Source organism: Artemia sp. Qi Xiang Cuo, chromosome 5 (genome assembly GCF_049724085.1).
Source record: "Artemia sp. Qi Xiang Cuo chromosome 5, ASM4972408v1, whole genome shotgun sequence".
NCBI classification, from domain to species: domain Eukaryota; kingdom Metazoa; phylum Arthropoda; class Branchiopoda; order Anostraca; family Artemiidae; genus Artemia; species Artemia sp. Qi Xiang Cuo.
This window is the reverse complement of record NC_142798.1, coordinates 66,361,919-66,385,403: the sequence shown is the minus strand read 5'-3', so window position 1 is coordinate 66,385,403 and position 23,485 is coordinate 66,361,919. Positions and strand designations below refer to the sequence as shown.

General features: G+C 36.6%; 1 protein-coding gene across 6 annotated transcripts in view; it reads left to right on the top strand.

Moving 5' to 3' along the window:
• The window catches only part of chb (CLIP-associating protein), a 224,423-nt gene that overhangs the window by 57,722 nt on the left and 143,216 nt on the right, over nt 1–23,485 (top strand). The window contains exons 1-2 of one of the 6 annotated variants that reach the window (XM_089089871.1): nt 8,877–9,103; nt 20,635–21,251. The exons of 4 other annotated variants lie outside the window; for them this stretch is intronic. In XM_089089871.1, the coding sequence (XP_088945997.1) occupies nt 20,708–21,251 (544 nt within the window). In that variant the 5' untranslated portion in view covers nt 8,877–9,103; nt 20,635–20,707. Of the gene's footprint in view, nt 1–8,876; nt 9,199–20,634; nt 21,252–23,485 lie in introns of those variants that run through there. One more of the 6 variants, XM_089089870.1, reaches the window with a different exon arrangement.

Here is a 23,485-nt window from a genome sequence, read left to right as displayed (position 1 = left end):
AAATCAGTACTGTGTAACTAAGTCCGGAATAAAATTAGAATTTGACCTGTGACCTAGATAAACTGGTTAAGAGTCTGTCTAGTATGGAGGGAGGGGGGACAAAGGGCTCAAGTCTCTCCGATGTCTGATTTAATATAGTAAATTTCCGTTATGACTTTAATCCCTTGGTAATGGAGTTCGAACTCTACAGAGACTGCCCTCGAAGTTTTAGTGACATTCTGGTAGTTTTCATTGCATTATCGCTACGTACTACGGGTATGCTTCTGTGAATTGTAGGTTCATTTGTATTTGTATCAGCCCTCCAATTGCAGTTTTTTTCTATGATAATCTTTAGGGTATTGTTGGTGCCAGAAATGTGAGTCACTTGTTTACGTCTTTTGGTCTTTTCTACCAAAAGTTAACTTTAGCAACAAATGTTGTCATCTTTAGAAATTGCTCTCTTCCAAAGTTTTGTCTGTCCAAAGTTATTCAATATGAACCGTTATTTTTGTTATTATTTGTCGAGTAAGTCTAGAAGTAACCTCTGTTTTACCTTTATTAACATCCCCTGAACTTAAGAGGATTTGCGGATTAGGTAATGACAGTTGAGTGGAAAATCATATCATCCTTGATCGGCCTGACGTACATAGTTCTTTCTGACTTCCTTAGATTAGGGACCAAGCGCTGGTTTGTAATTGAACCTTCCTTGTGTGTTGACGTAAGTGGAGAAAAAACATGAAATAGTTATGCATGCTAGACTACGGATTCTTTTTTTTTTTTTTAATTCAAACATCCGTTGTACCATTCATTGTTCCATTAGGTGTCATTAGAATTGGGAATTTAAACAGTTAGAAGCTGTATGGGTGTTGAAGCCATGCATATTTTAAACATCGGTTAATAGCCCTTAATTTTGTTTGTTCGAATATGGGGTTTATGCCAATGTTTGACCTATCAGTGCTGGATCCTTGATTTTTTAGTTAATTTTTTTGGTAGTTAAAACTGTGAGGCAATTTAATTGCCTGTTCAACCGATAAAGAAGTGCTATTCTTACTGTGAAGGGCCGATTCTCCTTTCTTGCACGTCCTGACAAATTTGCTTTTCATAACTTTTGGTTGTCTTGAACTTAATTTTCCATCTCATTCTCCTGAAAAATGCCTTTCCTTTTTCTTTACCTAGCGATTGTTCCTATTCATCCAAAAGGGACTCTAGTTACTGTAAAAATATATTGGTTCCCAAGCTCTGTTTTGGCTCCCAGTGTGAGCAATCAAATTTTTTTCTTTAAAAAAAAAAACACAAAAAAACAGATTGCTTTTCTATGATTTGGAGTTTAAAGTAACCATACATTGTTATCTACTCTACGGTATTTTCTGGTTGACCTCTTTGAAGTTACTAGACGCCTCATAACCCATTATCCTGAATTCACTGTCATTTTTCTTTTTATTATATTATTTTTTCCCATATTACGTTTTTTGCGTTTACCATTATTCTTACATGTAAACGTATATAACACTAAAAACGGAACATAAATAAGTGTAAATTAGTTATAACCCCTCCCCCCACTAAAAAATACCAACCCCCAACAAAAATCCTGGATACGGCTCTGAAATCAATAACAAGTTTTTACTTTACTAGTATAGTGTTTGTATCTTTACTCCCTCAATTAGCTTTTGTAAATCGTTATCAATAGTACAGGCAAACTAGAGTTTGACCCCAAACAAATTGCTACAGAAATGATTTTTACACCATGTTGTAGATTCTGACGTAAAATGTAAAATGATGTGTTGACGTAATGTAAAACGTAAAAATGTAAAACGTAAAATGATGAGTTGAGCCAAAAAATCAAATTACCTGATGTAGTGTCTGCTAGAAAACCTGTTTCATATTCATCAATATGCACTTTTTTATTTTCATTTGACATGTTTCTTTTAGCACTTATTGTCCACCAATCCGTCAATTGTTGGTAAAAAAAAATTGCAACAGAAATGATTTTTACACCATGTTGTAGTGGAAAATAAGATGAACAGCATATCCAAAGTCACAAATTCTAGGTCGACGCAAAACTATTTGTATTGCGCATCGTGTCAGTTTTCTCACTTTCAGAATAAAAAAAATTAAGTTCCGGTAATTGTTCGTTTTTCTTGAACTGAATTATTTTTCCGATGTAAAAAGACGATATGAGTGCGAAAATGGAGTCAAATTTGGTGTACGGTATATAAAAAAGTTTCATTATCATCAATATGATATTTTTACGCTTCTCGTCGTCGTGACCCTTTTTTTACCGGACCGTCTTTCGCTGGCTAAATTGTCGGTTTTGAAATCTAATAATTAGTTAGCCTGAATCAGATCGTCACTGGCTCCATCACCTGATGGGGCGGCTTAAAAAATTGATTGCAAGATGTTTATTAAAACATTAAAATTATACTAGAAAAGGGAAATCATCTATGAAACTAGTTTTTGGCGGCCGACATTTAAAATCCCTCTTAGAATAAACTATTATAAACACACTAACTAGTCTCCACAACTGATAAAATTGTCGAATCAGCTTCATGAACATTTGAAAGACAGAATCAAACTCTGACTAATATTCACAACTTGTTCTTTTAATTCTGATATCTAAGCTTCGATGATCTCATCATCATTGTAGCTTTCGATTCTTGGAGAGTGAGAACCAAGGATGCCACCTGTAGCACGAAAGTGCTTTTTTAGCACCATTTTACTATGTGTAGCACTGTAGCTCTGTGCTCAGGGTTGCTATAATAGTGCTAAAATATCATAAAAGTGGTATTTTAGCACTATATTAGAACTATTACAGTCAATTTTTTTACTATAGCACCAAAAATCCCTGTGTAGCATGTAAATCTGGGCAACCGTAGCACTTTAGGAGCTGACCGTGGTGGCAACCCTGGTTAGAACATGCTGCCCTTTTGCACGTTTTACACACTGCAGCGCAAGCTAAGCCATTTTTAAAGCAGCTACATCTCGTTGAGCTACATTCCAGTTGACAGGAGCACTTCACAATTTTCAGAAGCATACGAGGGGCTGGTAGGACGTCAGTAGTCAATAGATACAAGAACTAATAATTATTTTTTCAATACAATTCCTCGGCTTTAAGTTCATAATCAGGATCTCCACTCCCTACACAAACTTGGTAGAAGACCCTGTAACTGTGGAACTTAGTCGCATCAGAAGTTGGTGGTAACTTTTCTGGGTGGACGAACGTAATAGCAGTAGTCACCTTCTTTTTAAAAACTTCCCTGCGGAGTTTATTAAGAATTACCCCTTTTGATAAGCCATATATCATGAGCAGAGCGTCTTCTCCAATAACCCTTACTTCCTCCTTCGAAGCGGATTTCAGCATGAAAACTGCAGCTGATGTACGAAAATCGGCATCTACCATTAGCTTCTTCAGAGCAAGGCCTTTTCCTACACTATGGATTCGTGAGGTAGTCACAGCCTAAGATGGCGGGAGCCAAAAGAATCAGATGGTATGTCTCTTGGCCCAGCTTCTCTTTCAGTTAGTGAATATTCTATAGCCGGGGAGGTTTGTTTGACTTTGGCTTAGGTGCAAAGAATATTTTCTTGCTTGATAGGTAACTATGCTAACACAATAGAACCAAAATATCAGTATCGTCTCCAAAGACGGCAGTGTCATAATACCGGAAAGAAGCAACAGCAGTTTGGACATCTGCATCACCTGGTGCCTGGACTATGACGAAGCCCTTTGATCGGAACTAAAAAACAGCTAACGTGCAGATAAACCTGACATTGTTTTTCTTGCGGGACAAGAACTCATCCTTTTTTACCCTCACCTGAATTTCTGCTGTGAGAGAAGATCTCACGACCGATTATGCTAATTCTCTTCGACTGGGTCATATCCTTTATGGTAACTCTGCCATCGTAGTCGTCAAACACAACAGTGGCAGATGAATACTTTTGGGTGACGTAAGTATAGCATAATGGTCAATGATTTTGCAGCATTTCTCGTTTTTAAGCCATGGAATACTATGCAAAAAACCTCAACCGTCGATTACTTATCAAGTGCTTTTCGGTGGGGGAGGAGAACGCTTGCAAAGATTGCAAGCCTGTGATATAGCTTTGGCAAACTTTGGCTTGTTCTGAGACAGGATCATGCAAAAAGTGTCAAAAAGTGATTTCAGGTAGGAACACAGTTCATGTTGAAAGTACTCAGATTCCGTGAGATTGATCCTCTTTGCTAGCGTGATAAACCTCTGAAAAAGGAGAGTGGGGTCCTGTCTTTTCCAATCTCCACCTGGATTCTGCTTTTAAGTAATTTGAACTGCCTGTTGTTTTCGTCGAAACACAAAATCAGTGACCAGCTTTCCAGACATGGAGTCAATGATTTTTAGGCCTAAATCTCTAGCATAATCAACGTTGGCAGATTCGTACGCTGTCACACCGTTGGTGATGTTTCTTAATTGAAGACTCCGATTAAATGTGATCCTTTTTCAAAGAAATCAGCTACGATCTGAGTGTTTTTACAGTCTTTTAGCTGCCACGGCTTGGACGTTTCCTTATGTTGATAAACTGGTTCCATAGAAATCCTGTGACATGCCCTCCATCAGCAGATATAGCACAGAGCAGACTGGTGGAGACAGAACCCATAAAGACCTTTGAGCCTATGTCATACCACTTCCATCGGTAAGGCCACCAGCCATTTTGAGACAGCTTATGAGCTCATGCTCAATGACAAGATCCACGGAAAGCCAGGCCCAGAATCTATCAGAACGTCTGATCACATGCATCCCATTCTGGAAGGCTTGATAAACGACAGGATGGGTTTCTTGGAGCTTGACCATTCGCTGGAGGTAAAGCTGGCAGGATTTTGTGTAATTGTTGTGCCCAGATGCCGCCAGATAAGGTAGCATGTCCGAGGCTGATTTTAAGTGGAGATCCCATAACCCAGATCGTTCGGCTGTTAAGAAATTTCGTTGTAAGGATACCATATCGGAGTATTGGAACCACAGTTTCGAGGTTCTGTACTAAAGCAGCTTGTTATTTGGTGGATATATCGAATGACTTTTTTGTATCTATAGATGGCAAGAATCCAAGATATCAAACACGGGCATTAACGTGACTTAATGAATGATTACTCGGGGTAATTTTCAATTGTAACATTTTAGCTTACGGCTTCATCCGAGAAATCACTTGGACAAAGCGTGGGACCCAACGTTGATGTAACTTATTGCATACAAAGGTAATGAAAGTGGTGTAGCTGCCTCTTGTGCATTAACTGGTGTTCTAAACGAGTCAACCATTTTTTATCAGCCCACCTTTTTTTTTCTTTTTCTTTTTTTTACCAACAATCGACGAATTAGTGGACAATAAGTGCTAAAAGAAATATGCCAAATGAAAATAAAAAAGTACATATTGATGAATATGAAACGGGTTTTCTAGTAGACACTACATCAGGTTAATTTGATATTTGGGCTCAGGTTATCATTTTATGTCAGAATAGTTGCCTTCTGATGGTATGGTGAAAAAGAGGTCACATCAATGAGAAGGGTAAAATCACATATTGATGATTATAAACACTTTTCTGGTATACTGTACATGAAATTTGTTTTCATTTTCGGGTTCAGCTCTTCATTTTATATCGGGACGGTACTTCATATACAGAAAAACTAACACTTACCGCGACAGTTCATTTTTTTTTTAGAAAAAAAAAACTGAAAAAATTGACACGAAAAACAAAAAAAAACTAGTTTTTGCGTCGACCTAGAATGTGCAACTTTGGATATATTGTTGATATTTTTTTTTCCTCTACAATAGGGTAAAAAAATCATTTCTGTTGCAATTTGTTTGGGGTCGACCCATATTTTGACTAGTTTGCCTGTACTACAAGTAGGGTATTTGTGCATCGTAATTGGTGTAGATTATTAGTGTCCGTTGTGTTTCAGCGTGTTTTGTGTTTAACCAATTTCAATTCAAAGAAGCAAATAAAATCAGAAGGAAACTTCGTAGGTGTAAACTGAATGAAAGCGCTGACAGCTTTTTGTGCCAACAGCCTTGTGAATTCAAGTGACAAGGAAACGGTTTCAGTCCGGAAATCTTACGCGAGGTGTCGCCCACTTTCCATGACCTGGTGTATATCTCGGAGCGTAACGTGTGCCGCAGTGGCACAATTCCCCAAGCTTGGCACGCTTTCGTCATGCTTGGCAGGCGCCACCTGGCGTACGCAATTTCTGCAGGTCGGTGACCCCTTGATCTCACGTTTTTAAATTTTTGGTACTGGTGCACTATATGGTACACAAGAAAGAAGTCAAGTTTGGTTAATGCTAATCAAATAACAAAAAATATGATGAATATATAATAGTTTAGAAACAAATTTCGGTTACATATTTGCACATTAGGGGGGTGGGGGTATAGCATAGCATATATTAAATACGTAACCTAACCTAGGTACTTTTTTCCCTCCTAAACCCCAAAAAATATTTGTTTAAATATTGAGAAACCACGCTTTGCCATCAATTTATCTTGCAAATCACCTGTTGTCTGCTAATGAAATAGTCGTTTGACGGGTTTCGTACTAGTTTTCTTGATACAGTCTATAGTGGTGTGTACCATATAGTGCACCAGTACCTTTTTTTTCGTAATGTCCTATAATTTTCATGTAATTCGTCTGGTTTTCGATATTTTGAGGAGTGTAGACCCCCTTCCGAAGTTCCATCGTAAGTGCCCTGGGAAAGCTTCTTGAGATTTATCCGCCATTGAAGAGGACTTTATGAACGCCTAAATGCATAAACCCTCTCGCATCACTAGCTTAGACCCAAATTAGCTAAACTTACCTAAAAAATTTGATAGTTTTCTTTATTTCTTTCCCTTAATCACCTAATTAAAAACCTGTTTTGTCAGGTTTTTATATTATTGGTTACCCAATCGTCTGGCTGAGATGAAAAATCTCATGTTTCAATTGATGTAATTTATCTGTTAGGTTCACACGGACGCAATTTTCAGATGATCGCTTAATTGCTGGATTGATGACATTACTTATTACCGGTCTCGTCTAAATTATTAAGGTCGATTCGTAGGTCAAATTTTCCTTTGTAAATGATTCATATTGTCGTGGTTGACTGCACTGGCGCTACCTTTATGGTTAATTACCTGAATACAGTTTACATTTGTTTCATTTCGGCAAAACAAGAAATAGTTCGTGACTGACGTCAATTATCGACGACAGACAGGATCTTTACCGAAATTACCAGATTCCCCCTCCCCCTCTATTACCTCCTTTTTTTTGCTCAATTTGGTTAGTTGTTTTGGTTTTGGTGAGTCTACACGTCGATTTTTCACAGTAATAGATTTTTCCTATAGGAAAACTTTGGACTAATAAAAGTTCGATTGAAATAAATTGCTTAGCATTGAATCAACAGGAAGAAAAATTTCCTTTTGCAATATCTGTACTCAGGAGAACGGGCATAGGGCTCATCTCCGCAATCTGCCCAAAAAAGAGAAAAAAATAAAGTTAAGATCTCGGCTAGCTTATGTAAAGAAAAATAAAAATAAATAAAAATGCAACCTTGTGGAAAATCGGACCTCAAAATTTAGGTTTCATTAAAGCCTCCGGGTCATGCCAAACAAACACGGCTGGAGATCAGTGGAGATACTGTAATTTCCCCTGGGTGTATTCCGAAGTAAGATCTCTCTTTTTAAGTGACTCACTACCTCACGCCACCCCTCACCAATAATTATTGACCTTGAGTGATGTTAAAACAATAAGTAGTTATCATAAACGAAAAGATTCTAGACGGCGAGTCTAGATATTTCGGTCTAAATTGATCTAGACACTGAGTCTAGGCCATCTGGACCAAAACTATCTTGAGAATCTAGATTATTTTTTTTTTTCGGGCCAAAATTATCTTGGTAAAGGTGACGAAATGAGAAGTTCTCTTGCACTATTCGAAAACACTTTTAAGGGACTTCTTCACAAAGAAAACCTTCCAAAATTTAACTGGATAAAAGTCATCTCTAAAAACAATGTAGAATTATTGAAAAATATGTTGTTATCTACTTTTAAAACATTTTTTTTAATTTTAAATATGCCGATATTAATTTGGTCAATGCATTTGGCTCCAACGTGTTGGACTAGAAGGCCTACTATCGGCGAGAAAAAAAAAACAATTATAAACTATCTAAAAAGTGCCAAGTCAAGTTTGCACCACTGTCAATTGGGTAAAAGTTACTGAATCCCCGCCCCCCCCCCTCATCGCTTAAAAAATGTCAAAAATATATCTTGAAAGCTGTATGAAAATTTCGGGGGGGGGGTTCAAACCGGGTAACCCCCCCCCCCCCTGGGTACGGCCTTGCTATTTAGTTTCGCCTCATGGAATGGTGATGAAAGTATGGGAAAAATGAAAATATCAGATTCAATTTGCTAATACTTACTGCCAACTGCGCCTTCCATTTTATTTTAATAGAAATACAATTTCAAATATTCCAAACTGATCATAACCGTGTTAGATTATATATTTGAAATGATGTGCCCCTAAAACATCTGCGCCCAGGGCAAGTGCCCTCTATCCTCCCCCTAAAACCGCCTCTCTGCTCAGCCAAGGTGGTCTTCATATTAACTTGTATTGCGATAGGTGAAATGTCCTAGTATTTTGCAAAAGAGTAGTGCTTTCGTCCCCTTTCCTCTGTATTAATATGGAAAGGATATAATGGAATCCTTTTGCATCCCACCACTTTTTAATTTTTACTGATAAAAAATCAAACGAAAAAGTACTGTTTACACTATTTTCCATTTGACGAGACTGTTATCTAATATGCAAAGATAAACATTTTAAAAACCTCTCAATCCTAAATTTAGTCTAAACTGAGGGTGGCCTAAAACTAATCATAGGATCAGTTTGTTTATTAATCTATTGTCAGTGATTTGATTATGCGTTGTACGTGTGCATCTTGAGTTTGGAAGACGCGTCACGCAGTTTTGTAACTCAGCCGAAACGAATCTCTCTGCCGTTGGTTTTCACTTGGTTTTTTTTCCTTATTGGCTATTCTGCTTCGATCTTGGATTATGCTGTGAATGATACTACAGAGGTTATTTACGGAATTGTTTGTGCTATTTGTGTACCATACAGGGTTTGCTACTATTATTGATGATTTGGTGAGACAATTTAAAGCTTCGTGTTTTTTCTCTGGAAAATTCTATCTATTTGTGGAATTACTTGGATACTACGTGTGAAAGCTCAACAAAATAAAGTGAATCTATAGTGATCTGTGGATATATATATATATATCTTTGTCTGCATTGATAACTTTAAAAATTCAGTGCGTTATTAACAAAAATCAATATTCCTTTGATTTTTTTTATTATTTTCACAACTAGCTACTTTTAGAACCGCTTGTATATACTCCGAATTGTATATACGCAATGATGTCTCCATGCACTTGTTTTTTATTAAATTATTTGAAGAAAAGGGTCACGCATGGAAAATTTATATAGTAGTTTATATGCAATTATGGGTATATATTTGGCTATTAGGGGGATGGGGGGGGGGGGGGTGAAGTATATTGGTACGCCTTAAGGAACGATATTAGTAAGTATTTTAGGATGTTTTAAGATAGTTTCCAGAATTTTGTAGCATTTCCTTCAGGAGACTGGTAATGCAGCACTGATATTATATGTACATATCAACAATTTCTATGGAAACTTCTTGAGCAGGCAAAGTACCCAGGGCTTAAGGGGGTTAGTGTTTCCGGTGAGTACTCCCTGGAATTTAATAATATTCACTGTTCTCATTGTCCTTTAATTTGCATAGAATTCACAGGCTTTGCTCTTTCTCTGGAATCCCCCCCCCTCTCCCCGTAGGTGGGCTCCTGTAAACTTACCTGCTTCAAGTTACTTTTTGGCGAGTTATTAATAGCCTCCAATAATTTGACAGAAAATCGCTTATGAAAACACACACACATATATATATATATATATATATATATATATATATATATATATATATATATATATATATATATTATATATATATATATATATATATATATATATATATATATATATATATATATATATATATATATATATATATATATATATATATATATATATATATATAATCTTAATTTACAGACAAATGTTAAGATTACTGATGTTTTTTTTTTTGTTTTTTTATTAACTTCGAATGTGTACTGAGAAAGGCCGTGTTTGCTTATCTTGTCAAAAATAGTTGTTGTTTTTTTCCAGAGTAAAAAAATCAGTTGAATATAGTTGGATTAGATGGTTTTATATCAGGTATTGGGAAGAAGAAGAAAAATCGGCCCCTCCCCCTAGTTTAGATTTGACTTTGTAAAAAGGCTCATTGTTGTAAACGCTAGTTCCCAATTAAAGCCACGCCAACACAACTTTCAACTCTCGCAACCCAATTTTTTTTATTTCTTAGTAAAATATAAGGATATCAGTATATTTTTAGAGGAGGTTTTTTCCCGAGACCTTCAGACGTCAGTAGCCTACTTCCTAGTCTTGTACCTGTTGTGCCATTTTGTACCTTGAATTTCCTTCCCCCAACTGTGACACTACAATCTTTTTTTAAAAGGTTGATTGTATAAATTGGTGAAATTCTAGAATGGGTCGAATTTTCATCATGCAGGCAAATATGTTTTAGTACCAGGAATTACACTTGTCTAATTCCTTATTGGTTGTGCAACTTATTTTTTTTCTTGGATTTCCTTGTTTCAACAGGTATGTCTAAAGTAAATGAGGAAACTGTGGCTATTTTGATTGTTGGAATGTATTTTATATTACCTCAGGTTTCCATAAATAGTTGGCAGCACACTTTAATACAATTGCTTATTTGCCAAGTTGTAGAACGGGGTATTGACGTTAAGTTGGTCACGTTCTTGCTTTTCATTGAATTAAGACATTATTGAATTGCAAAACTCGTCGTATTGATAGCGCCAATTCTAAAAATTCAAAGTCGATGAGTTAGAGTATGCATAAGGCTTGTGCCCGTTTCCCAGTTATTTCTAATAAATATTGGCAGCAATTTGTTTTAAATCTCGGTAACGAGAAACTGTTGATCAACGTAATTATTGCCAACAATTTTCAACCTTATAATGTAAGCCAAGATTTGAAACAGTATTTAAAGGCTCATGCTCAAAGCAAACAACAAAAGCGCCCTCTTCAAAGTAATGAAGTAAATGAAGAAATTTACACCTTTTTATTTTCATGCTCCAAATTATGAACTTTTGCTCAAAACCGAGCAGTCATTTTCTCGAATAGCCTTTCTTTTGTTGTGCTAGGTCAACAACAACTATTTGCAACGATTTTACATATGTTTATGCTCATATCACTTAGTAAACGGACTGGGAATTGAAAATGTGTGTCCAGATGAAATGGGTGCATTTCCCTCTCAGAGAACACCAAGAACCGCATATAAAGTGCAGAAAAAATAATTGGAAAAAAGCTTTATACTACTTCTAGAAGACTTTCACAGGCTGGTTTTGCCCTGTAAATCTTTCTGCATTAAATTTAGATAGATATTAAATTAAAAGATAGCAAGTATTTCTGCTGAAAGTAAGGAGCAACATTAAAACTTATAACGAAGAGAAATTATTCCGTATATGAGGGGGTGCCTCTTACTTAATCCTCGCTCTTTACGCTAAATTCTTGAAGTTTTTTAAAAATACTTCTCATTCGAATTCACCGGGCACTGTGTTTGGGCACTGTTTCATAAAGAATTTTGACAAAAAATCAAACTTCTGCTACAAAGAGGGTCGAGGAAGGGGTAGCCCCCCTCATATACGGAATAATTTACGTTCGGTTTAAGTTTTAATGTTGCTCCTTACTTTCAGTTGAATTTTTTTTTTTTTATATTTAATTTCTTACCGTCATTCAAGTCAGTCATGTAGTTCCCCGTGAATAGCCTAGTTTGCATTTCTTTCTTAAGCGAGAGCAAATCCGAAAAAATAGGGATAGACAATTGGAAAGAATCGGTAAAGTATCATCGGGTGGAAAGAATAAATTAACTATTTTACCCCCTTAAAAAAATAAAGTTGCCGGCTTGCAACATTTCGGTACGATTCTTAATTATCATTCAGGCGAGCATAACATAATCCCGATTTTTTCCAACATTCAACACTTAGTGACTGCGAGTGATTGATATGGTACTTGTAACCATTCTTGCTATGTTAAGTAGTCAACCTAAATGCCTCATTATCCTTTTATGGTGTAAAACATGCTACGCAATTTTTTTATGGATTAAAAAAGTACATGCTGTGTTTTTTGTACATCGAAAAGGATAAATTTCTCTAGAATGAATGTGGGACGCCATGGTAGTGATTGTTCCGAATTTCCGATAGCTTTTTGTAATATTAGGATTTCTGATTCTACTGCTCTGTTCGGGCACCCTTGGGACGGGCAGGTTTCAAGTGTGCATGGAGCCCTTTCAGGCTTTGTATGAAGGGACTGATCCCCTAAGAAGCGTTTCGAATATGGTCCAGACCCCAAAGCTTTCTCCAAGGAGAAATGTTTGATGATATCTCTGGCAGAAAATTTTACGCGTATGGGCTTGCGCTTGGTAACTAATTCAACGTATATAGAATGCTCAGATATTCACGTGAAAAAAGTATGTATATATTTCAATGACAATTCTGCACAAAAAAGATGGGTTCTGCACAAAAAAGATGGGTTCAGTTCTGCACAACTGATCAAGCGATGATCGTGGTGCTTTAAACAACATACTGTTTATAGTTTAATTTGTTTATTAAATTCCAGTACAAAACTAAGAAATTAAATGATAAGATTTGTTTGGGACTGAAATAACGGGAGGGGCGTCGTGGTGTTAATCGTAGTATGTATGAGAGAAGTTTTGAAATAGTGCAGTTTATAGTCGACGTCAATAACGTGACCTCAAATAACTGATAATAGAATTTTCGAAGTCGTGCCTCAAAGCTGACTCATTTGACATGTTATAGCCAAAGCCTCTTTGCAGTCTTTCTCTCAAAGGGCTGAGTAATTGGTTGATTCGGCTTGGCCCCCTTAGAAAACGGACACATGGCTAAAACATTTTATTCTGGCTCTTGCGTAATGGGACAGTCACTATTGAGGCAAAATTAGCCTACACTTACAAAACTGTGAACAACCTCTCACCGTCACAGTCACTATTTTTTCTCTTCAAATAAACATATAATCAGCCAATTAGTTCTTTTTACTTTGTAACTATCAGCTTCTTTCAACAAATTTGATTTACGATGACAAAACTCAAGTTATATTGCCTAACCTAATAGAACTCATCAATCGCATTTGCAATTTCTTAATTATTGTATCATTTAGCTATGCTTGATCTATCATGAATTAGCTACTTATCTACTTAAGCCTACTTATCTAACGTTTGTCGGGCTGGAATTTATGGAAAGGTAAGGCCAGGGCCATATCCAGGATTTTTTTTTGGGGGGGGGGGGTATGAAAGGATTTTTTTTGGGGGGGGGGGCTGGGTTTACAAAAAAAGCTTTAAAAAAACGCACCAAAATTTCTTTATATTAATTTTTGTTGCGTTTTTACGGGTCGGACCAGCATTTCGAGGGGGTCAAGCCCCCTAACCCCCCTGGATACGGCCTTGGGTCAGGGATACTGGTAAAATATTCCGGCTATGATTTAATATTTGGAATCAGAATGGTATTTGTCATAGGAAAACACTAACTTATATACATACTGTCATACCTTGAGTCATAATGCCATGCTATCACCATATGTTTGAAATGGGGTGGAAAATTTAAAATCAGAGGGACATTTGTCGTGCACCTTATGTTTTGCAATACATTAGTTATTTACAAAAACGAATAACTCTATTTATTTTGAATCTGAACAATTAAAAAGGAAGAAACGGTTTGCATGAAATGAAAGCTTTTAAGCATTTTAAGGTTTTTTAGCTTTTACAAGGTCAGTCTTTATATTTTCTAGGCAAGCTTTTCTGAGGTTTTACATTCTGGGAAACTGCTTTCCGGTGCTTCTCGACTTACCCTTTATTTAGGGATGTCTTTCAAAGCAATTTTTATGTCAGAAAAGAAGTTATAGAATTAAAAAGTCTTGTATGAAACACAAATAAAAGCCTATAAAAGAGCTTCATTGACATTTACTATTCGGTGTTAAACTTAATATCCCAATGATCTTCCAATACGTTCCGAAAGATAGCCAATAAACTTTGATCATGAAATCTATGTTATCTTATTCTAGCATAATTAAGGTGGACTTTAAATTTAATAGTTTTTCTTTGCGCCACAATTATAAACAACAGTTTGTTTGTTTTTTTCTTTTTTTATAAAATAGCTTTGATATTATGTTGCAGGCAGGTACGAATCCACAGAGTTATATACACCTAAGACGTGCAATTTTTAGCTCAATGATATAATCAAGTGCATTATTCAAATTTACTCCTTTCAATCCTAAAACAATATCTCAGACAATCCTCGATACGGCCTTTATACGATCGCTGAACGGGGGGGGGGCTGCCCCTCCCTGATCGTTGGATATTTTTTACAAGCCCCCCTGAAAAACTAAGGAAAACGTATCTTTCGGTGAATCATGTTCGAAAACTCAAGATTTGCCTTCTCCCCTCCTAGGATAAGAAATCTTTCACCTTCTGAATTTCCACATAATATATATTATATTTCTTGTCTTCCCCTACCCCCCCCCCCTATACGAAGCGGACAATCAGACCCCCTTTCTAAAATGAATCGAGCTACTTAGCCGCAAGGAAGAAAAATGGTGTACAACATTTTCTATCAACAGTAAGCTACTAGGATATATAAATTAGGAAAATAATATTTATTATTCTAAGTCACCTAGAGGTTTTTTTTTTAAACCAAAATTTTACGAAATCTCATGATTTTAAATTTTTCTATAAAAAAATCGTTCACAATAGTCAGGTTTTGCTGTTTTGACGAATGAAGCTCCTGTCAAATATTCCCCCAAATATATATGTGTACATGCATCCTTCTTTAGTTGTAAAGAAAATCTAATGATATTTTCTTGTGAGGCTCTTCATTTTCCGATCCTCTTTTAGAAATAAAATTGGATTTTTGTTTCTCTTTTTTTTTCAAATGGGTACTCTTGCAAATAAGAATGTATTTTAATTGTTTTAAAATCAAAACAAACTGTTTTTTTTTTAATTTGTCGTATTTTTGTTATTTGTTCTTTACGCAAACTATTAAAACCTTTGGTTTCTATACACTTATGTCTTGAACCAGAATTATAATTTAAAACCAGAATTTTTGTACAATGTTCGGCAAATGTTTTTTAGGAACTTAATCTAAAACTCCAATTCGAAAAGAGCCTACTCTAGAATCCCGGGCTTTCTTTGATTTACATACTTTAAAATATAATATTTATTAATAAGAAAAGTTGCCTTATTTTCCGCTCTTGAGTAGAAATAGAGATTAATAAATGTTAATCTCCGTTTCATCTAATTAGATTTAGAAGAAACAAACCTTTGCTTAATAAAATGTCGCATGTTTGAATTGCAGGCATTTTGAACATATTTTTCTTTTAAAGATTCATTCTTAATTAATGACCTTATTGTTCACTACCTTGCATCTTTTTCAAGTGAAAAGTAGTGTGAGATTGCGTTAATTTTGTCCTTTTGGATCGTAATCTGTATTGTATTACATTCTTTGATGATTTATTTCTCACATTAAGAGAAAAAAGTAATAAACACGGATCTCATGTTGTACTAAAATTATGACTCATGATTAGATGCTGCTTAAGTGGGCAAAGGGCTCAGAAGAGTTATGGGTACTTGTGTATTATCCCGAACGCACCCAAGAAGTTGCTTTGTTTGATCTGAGTAAAACTGGTTTTTCTCTCGCATTCGGTTATAATTCTCTTCTTCTGTCGTAAAATAAACTACGATGCTGGTATATTTTAATTAAATATTTAATATATAGAGGTGGTTAGGAGTTAGGTATTTAATATAGGCCTAATGTATCCTGGGCGGCGTGCTTTCCATAATTTTTTGTTGCAGTTTCCATAATTTTGTTACTAAAGTGTTATATTTTCAACATATTTGGGTATTTTTCATTATGACTAACCTAAATTCACTTCTTGGGTTTGTTCGGCATAATACACAAGTGCCGAGATATGTACACATGGTGAAGTTCGAGCCCATACCCCGCCCTAAATACTGACACTATTGTGAATTTACTTTACTTTCCATTACTTGCCATATAGTTTGCCTATTTTACAAGTTGCTCCTGCCTTCCCTCCGTTAAGTGTTGCGTTCCCCCGACAAAGATTTAGGTTCGTGCGCCTGCTTTGAAGACTCAGTTAAGGATCAGCGGTAAGGGCTAAATAGCGTTTCTGGTCCGTGTTAGTGTCTTTGCTGTTATACAACTGCTGTTGATGTTTTATTAACACATAAAAACAAACATTTTTTATACCAAAAATCGAAACCGGCATTTCAGTTTGTTTGTTTTTGTATTTGCAGTTTTAAGTTTTTAATAACGATTTTTATTTTTAAATTACATCTGCTAGGGGGCCATTTCCGATTGGTGGATGGATTTTAAATCTTCATGCCGACAAGTTTTCTTTCCTAGTGAAGGGGAGAGCTTACGGAAAAATGCTCTCGCTGTTTTAACCCTGACAGAAGACATCCTGAGTGGGAGGTTGGGCCCTGGTGCAGTTACCATTTGAAGGTATTTTTGATATATAAGTTCGAGGTCAATATGTCTGAAATCTTTTAGTGTGAATTTGACTTTGCTACGGCTCTATTTTTTAATCACAGAACCAAGCTGTATGTGTAATAAAGCTCAATGACAGCAAAGGTGTTTAAACACTGGCCGAACGCACATATTCATGCATCAGGGGAAAATTTTAGTTCAGGAATTCATTCCAATGATGTCACAGTTTAAATTATGTAGAAGTGCGTGAACTATAATGTATAGAAAACATCAGAAAATGCAGAAAAATTACACAATTTTTTAGGTTTCGGGGAACGTGGGAGTGACTTCTCCCTCCCTGCGTAGGCCTACTCGTATGAGTAAGAGGCAATAGTCATTCACTGGTACAATCATTATTTCCGGGAGAAGGATTTTGCCGCAAATGGTCACTCCTAAATGGTCAACGACAAGACAACCTCATTTTACGGATATGATCAGGCCTATAGCGATCAGAGGAAATGCGCACGCTAGGAGCTAAAACTACTTCTACTACTAACAACACACTACAGCACCAAGCTCCCTAAGGGCAACACAGCTGCGCAGGTTATGTTATGTTTATAAAACGAAATATGTATAATTAGTAGTTTCTTCGTCGATATATAAATTCTTTCGGACCTGTCATCTTGCGAATGATGTTCTGGATGTCCGTGCTTGAACTCAGAAAGGAGGGGCATTTGTGGCTTTTATTGGGAATCTGTGGTCGAAAACAGTGATCGCCTATAATTATAGCTTTGTTGGGAATTATTGGAGTTTGACCGAATTGAAGGTCGTTTCTTTAAACTCTACTTGTAATTAAAGGATTCTTTTTCTAGCATAATTCTTGTCTCTGGATAAAGCGAACGTTTTTTAAAAGAATTATTGATTAATACAAAGATGAAGTTTAATCGATCTTTTGCCGCTTAAAGACGGCAACGTAAGATAATTTGAACTGATTTTTATATCCAGTCAAACTAGACTAATTTAGGGAATTGTATCCCCTCTGGCTTTTTCCTTAACCGGACAATTCGACCCCAAAGATCGACTCAACAACTCCTATTTAACGTTTTAAAATCTGGTTCCAATTTTCTATATTTTTATCTTCCACAAACCCACAAAACTTCCGTACGATCAGATCATTCCTTCTTTTTTGGACATTACACCTGACAACTTCTTATCATTAAGTCTTTCTTTTTCTTTCAACTCCAAATTAAAACAGGGACATTAATTTTATAACCTATACTAAAAGTAACATTTACTTCACTTTGAAGGATGCTGTGTCCCTATTTGACCCTGCACTCGTTGCCTATTCCAAACAACAACTTATGGAATGATGACCTCAATGATTGCAGGAAGAAACTGCAAAGGTCGGGCTTAAAGTTAATTTGCAAACAGCAAAATAATGGCAGTTGCACCGTTACTTAATAATAGCAGGCCTGGTTAGGCCCCGTGGAATTCATTACAGTTCGTGGAGCCCATGTTGAAGTTGTGTGAACAGTTTCACTATCTTTGCTCCGTGGATGCGGAACTAGGTAGCCGAACAGCGAAAGCTTCTTCTGTTGTCGGAAGACTCAATGCTCTTTCGACATAGCCCCATATTTCTAGGCACACGGAGACGCGTATTTGTAACTCATCTGTGATCTAAGTCCTTCTCTAGGCGGCTGAGACATGGCCCCTCAAATCCACCATCTTGAGCACGATATATGCCTGCCAGACCACAGGACTCCGTCGAATCGAGGAGCTCCGATGGGACGATTTTGTGAGTAAGGAAAGGCTTCTTGCCTTTACTCATCAAGTGCCATTTTCTGCTCTAATTGCCTGATGAACCCTCAGGTGATTTGGGCATCTCCCTCGAATGCCACCGTTAGCCCCTGCTAAAATTATATACGATTTAGACCTCACATCCCATGCTTGGTTGCGTCCGAGGGGCTGACCCAGGACCAGGGGCAATGACAGACTGCAGAAGTTTCAACATCGCCGACATTGCTGCTGACGAGGCCCCCGTTATAGCAGTATATTGGTTACTTGGAAATGTATTTCCAAATAACTCCCTCTTATACTTGGAAATGAGATTTTACCGACATCTTAGTCGCGTCGAAAGTTGCAGGTCTCATTTGGATGTCTTTCATTGCCACCGATGAAACAGATGCGGGTCTGCCTGTACAATTCCCTGGAACGATTTTTTTTAACGTGGTCGCTGTTTAACTCGTTCATACTACACCAAAGACATGGACTCCGTGGAGAGAGTGCAAAGAAGAATGACCAAGCTCTTTTCTATCCGGATTCTCATCTATCGTTTCCCGCTAGGTAACCTTATCGAGTTTCTCAAACTTTGTCATGGACATTAAGATTATGTAGTGAATCACACGTTAATCCACATTAATCATTGCCACCTCCGGGGACATTACTTTAAACTTGAGGTGAATGATTCCGCATAGACGTTGGTCACTAGACTTCCCAAAACTGCACTGTAAGCGAATGGAATGCCGTATACGAGGTCGTTATTACCATTGTCTTCAATTCACGAAAATATACGACCGGGAAGGGGAAATGTATTTATCAAATCTAGGGAGGATTTTTTTTTTCAGTAGTTCTGTAAAAATATCAAAAAAGGTATTTTTAGAAATCTAGGGCGACTCCTGCTCCCTCCCCCTCAATTACAGTATCATGGTTATGATATCCCCTTCCTTTGTAGTCTTCATGACTACATTGGACAATTTTACCAATAGAAGATATTACATCCGAATGAATTTGAAAGAAGAATATAATTCAGTTTTTTTTCCTCAGTTGATTAATTTGCCTTGTTTTTCAGTATTAACCCATTAGTGTGAATTTTCGAAAAGAACCTATTGAAATCTATAGTTATTGTGTTATTTTAAGAAATTTCTCTATCAATTACTATATTAAGAAAAAACTCCATCTCGAATTTTGATTGTTTTACTTGCACGGCTCTTGTTTTTAATTATGGTCAATGTTTTTCCCGTTGGATTGCGGTTACAATGTTAGTCGACAATTGCGATCTCGCGTGTTCCTTTTTTTGCCACTAGCAGATATAGAAATATTGATTGTTGTTTCAGGGCTTCCGAGTCATTTTGTTTAAGATGGTTTGAAAGGTTCTAATTAGTTTTCAGCCATATTATATTAATGAGTTTCAAGATAGCACTGCTGCTAACTTTAAGCTATTATGTGGTGTAGCGAGTTTTTCTTTGCAGAGAATGTAGATCTCAATACTAGCAACATAATATGACATAATTCAGAGATGTAATTTTCGTTTTTCTCTAGAGAAAGGTGAAGAGCAAATAACTTCTCTTGTTCAAGCGAAGATTCAAAAAAGGGGTACCGTTTTCGGGGTACGTTTTCGAGGGGTACCGACTATCAGAAATCACATTCACCAGGTGGCGTACGAATCGTGGCGAAGGTCTGCCCAGCGTGGTTGAATTTTGCCAAGCGTTGCGTTGGCTGTACCACGTGGTGCAGAACTATGCGGGACACGTGACACTCCGAGATGAACATTAGATGGTGAAAAGTGGGTGACCTACCGGTTGTTTTATGTCACCCAAAAGAAATTTTAACTTTTGGAGTATATTTTGTGAACTATTGATCCTTTGGAGGGATGGTCCCGTTGATCCTGCTTAAATGGGGCACCTTAGCTTACTGTTTCGAGACAGGTTTAGACCCATACCTCAAAGGTTGCCTTCTTTTGGGGAGGATTTCACTACCTCGTTAGTTGCAAGATTGTCTTTCAGGAATTGCAAAAAGAAAAGAAAATCTTACTTTGTCTTTTTGAAAAATAGTGCTAAGATTTCTAGTATGTTTAAGCTAAAAAAAATTCATTTTCTTGCAATTATTATAGAAATTATAATAGAGTAATAGAATCTGAAATATTTGAAAAAAAACAAAGGAATAGTTTGAGGTTTTCTAAGTAATCGTACTGGACTAAAATTGGAATATAATGCAGACAAAGATATATTAACTGATTTTATTTGACTTCTGCAGCAATATGAACGAAGTATAAATTTTGGAAGTGGATAAGAAATATCTCTTGTTATGGAATTTAGGCTATGCCTGAATGATGGAAGCAGAATTATCGCGAGCGAGCCCCGATTCTGGTACTGAATCGCTACCAGAGATTGTTAATCGAGACACCGAACCCCCATCACCAGGATCAAGTGTTAAAACGTCGAACTCTGTAATATCAAATGCCAGCTCATCTCGCTGGTCAACTTTGACAGCAAAGCTAACCTCATTTGCAAGTAAAACAAGAATAAGTCCATATGAGTCCATCAAGCGAACTTTGAGAGCAAATCCGTCTGTTCGTTCGGTAAGTAACTCTGGAAAAAAGATCAGATCGTACAGTACCACAACAAGAGTCAATCCGCTTAGCCTCTCATTGAGACGTAAAAACTCTACGCCAGAACGAAGAAACACAAGCTCTGAAGAGACATCAATCACTTTGAGCAGTGATGAATCGAGGCATGATACCTCTCTTGGACTCGAGTCCGATTGTTGGGATGAAGAACAAAATTGGATTCTCCGATTCGATAATCTGCTAAGGCAGCCATCGCTAAGAGGAAGTACCAGAGGATGTAAATGTGAAAGGCCACATTATAAAGGCAAGTTTTGGGTTGGAATAGCTTATCACTTGTTTACATTTTTATAGGTTTTAACTAAGTACATTTTTCCGTAATTTCAAATTCTTACGTCAAATCATCCAGCAGCACACTATATCTTGCAGTGTTATTATTCTTGCCCGCTTTGTTTAATTTTACAGAATAAATACCTTACCAATATTTTGTACATCTTGAATCTGAATACGGGAACGATATCAATTTGATTTTTTCTTGCAAAATATGCTTTTGATTCATATTTTTGAAGTTCGTCTTCCTCTTTTAATTAAGGTCTACTTTGAATGACTACTTTGTAATGAAAGAAATTTATGATTATGTAAAATGGAGTTTCTATTTGATCTAGTTTTTTTTATAAAAAAAAAAGGTCAAGACAATTTCGACCTTCGAATGCTGCATATTTTGTCAAATAAAAACTATTAATTTTGTTCTTTTTTTCTACCAAACTTGCCGTTTCATCAAATTTTTAAACGAGATTTTTGGCTTATGTAACAGGTAGAACAGAATGTCTGGTTTGTTCCAATTGAGATGTGTAAGAAAAGTATTCGCACGCAATGGAATCTTGCCCTGAGTCTGGGGAGCTTAGGGTTAAGTAAATTCTCAGGAAACATGTGAGCTTCAGATGCCGCTATTCAATAGCGTTCAGAAGAACGCTATTGGATCTTACGATAATTTATTTTATTTTATTCATTTATTTGATTTTTATTTGATTATCTGATTTGTATTGAGGATTTATTTGATTTTAGTGTTTACAACTTGAGCTATTTATAATTCAGTCCTTGAGCTATTGCATTTCGAAGCTAGTTAAGTAGCTACTACTACTACTAACAACTCACCTCGGCACCAAGCCGTCTGAGGCCAACACAGCTACGCAGTCTCTTCCTCCATCCCAATCTATTCAATTTAACCCTTTTTACACCAGCCAATGAGTTTCACATTTACAGTAAATATTTGTTTATGACGTCATCTGGACCCATACGAGAACGGCCTTGTTTTCCCTTCAGTTCTAGATAATTTGCCAAACAGAACACTCTTCAACAATATGCCATTCTTCATCCGCACAACGTGCCCTACTGGTAGTTTATAAATACCCAGATATTGACATGTGCCTGGTCGTAAGGACTAATTTATGGGAGAAATCTCCGCTTTCTTGTGTATTTATATTAGGAACGCCAAATTGACGAGGTTTTTATTGCTATAGTAAAACTGTATTTGCTTGAAATTGGTGTTAAAGTAAATTTTTTCGTCATCTTATATAAAACTTCCATAAGACTTTAAATTTCTTATGTTTGTCGAAATTAGACTTAATCCCTCTATTTAATCTCTTTGCCGTGATCTCGTCTAGTAATTCTTGAAGACGCTTTTTGCTTGACTCAAGCACTGCTATATCGTCTGCAAAGTCATCATCTTTGACCTGGACTTCGGGGCTTAATCTGATGTCTCCTGTCTCTGTTTTCCGCAGGATGTCAGTAAATTTTCGATATGATTTGCTTATACTTCGTTGACTGTAAATCGTGTCCTTCGGCGTGCTGCTGTTATCATCATTAAGGGGTTCGATCCGAGGCTCAATTTTGATGTTTCAGTTGCTCTTTGTTTCCTCTGAAGGGGGGGGGCGCCTTCAAGGTCCCTAGTGTGGGTTGCAGGCCCACAGCGCAACCCTCCTTCTTTTTCCATGATTGGAACTGGCTGCCTGATACCTAATTCACTTCGGCAAGCGGAGACACATGTATTTGCTCAATATTAATTTAAATAAGCTTTAAACATTAATAGCTCGAAAATGCAAGTTTTTCTTTCGACCTATTGCGTTTTCTCCCAATTCTGAAAAAAAAATTTAACAGACAGTTCCAACCCGGTCATTGTGGACAAGCGTTAACTAATATAGTGCATCTGGCAATGAAAAGTCTATGAATTTATGAGTTTATATGATTGCGTGTCTGAAGTTACTGATCCTTTTAGTTTGGCCATTGTTCTTTGTTTTACTTTCATGGTCAAGTTTCTTTTGTTTCTTTTTCTATATAAACCACACTAGGACACTGCGGTTTCACTCTTACATAGAAGGCTCTTTTGATTTATCTACTGTTGTTACTTTTAAAATAATTTTTTCGTTTTGTTTATTTTTAATTTTTCAATAATGAGATCACGAATGAAAAGTAGAAATAAAGACTCTGTTCTATTGACCAGAACCGTCAGATCCAGGAGAGTGAGGGATCACTTCCCCCCTT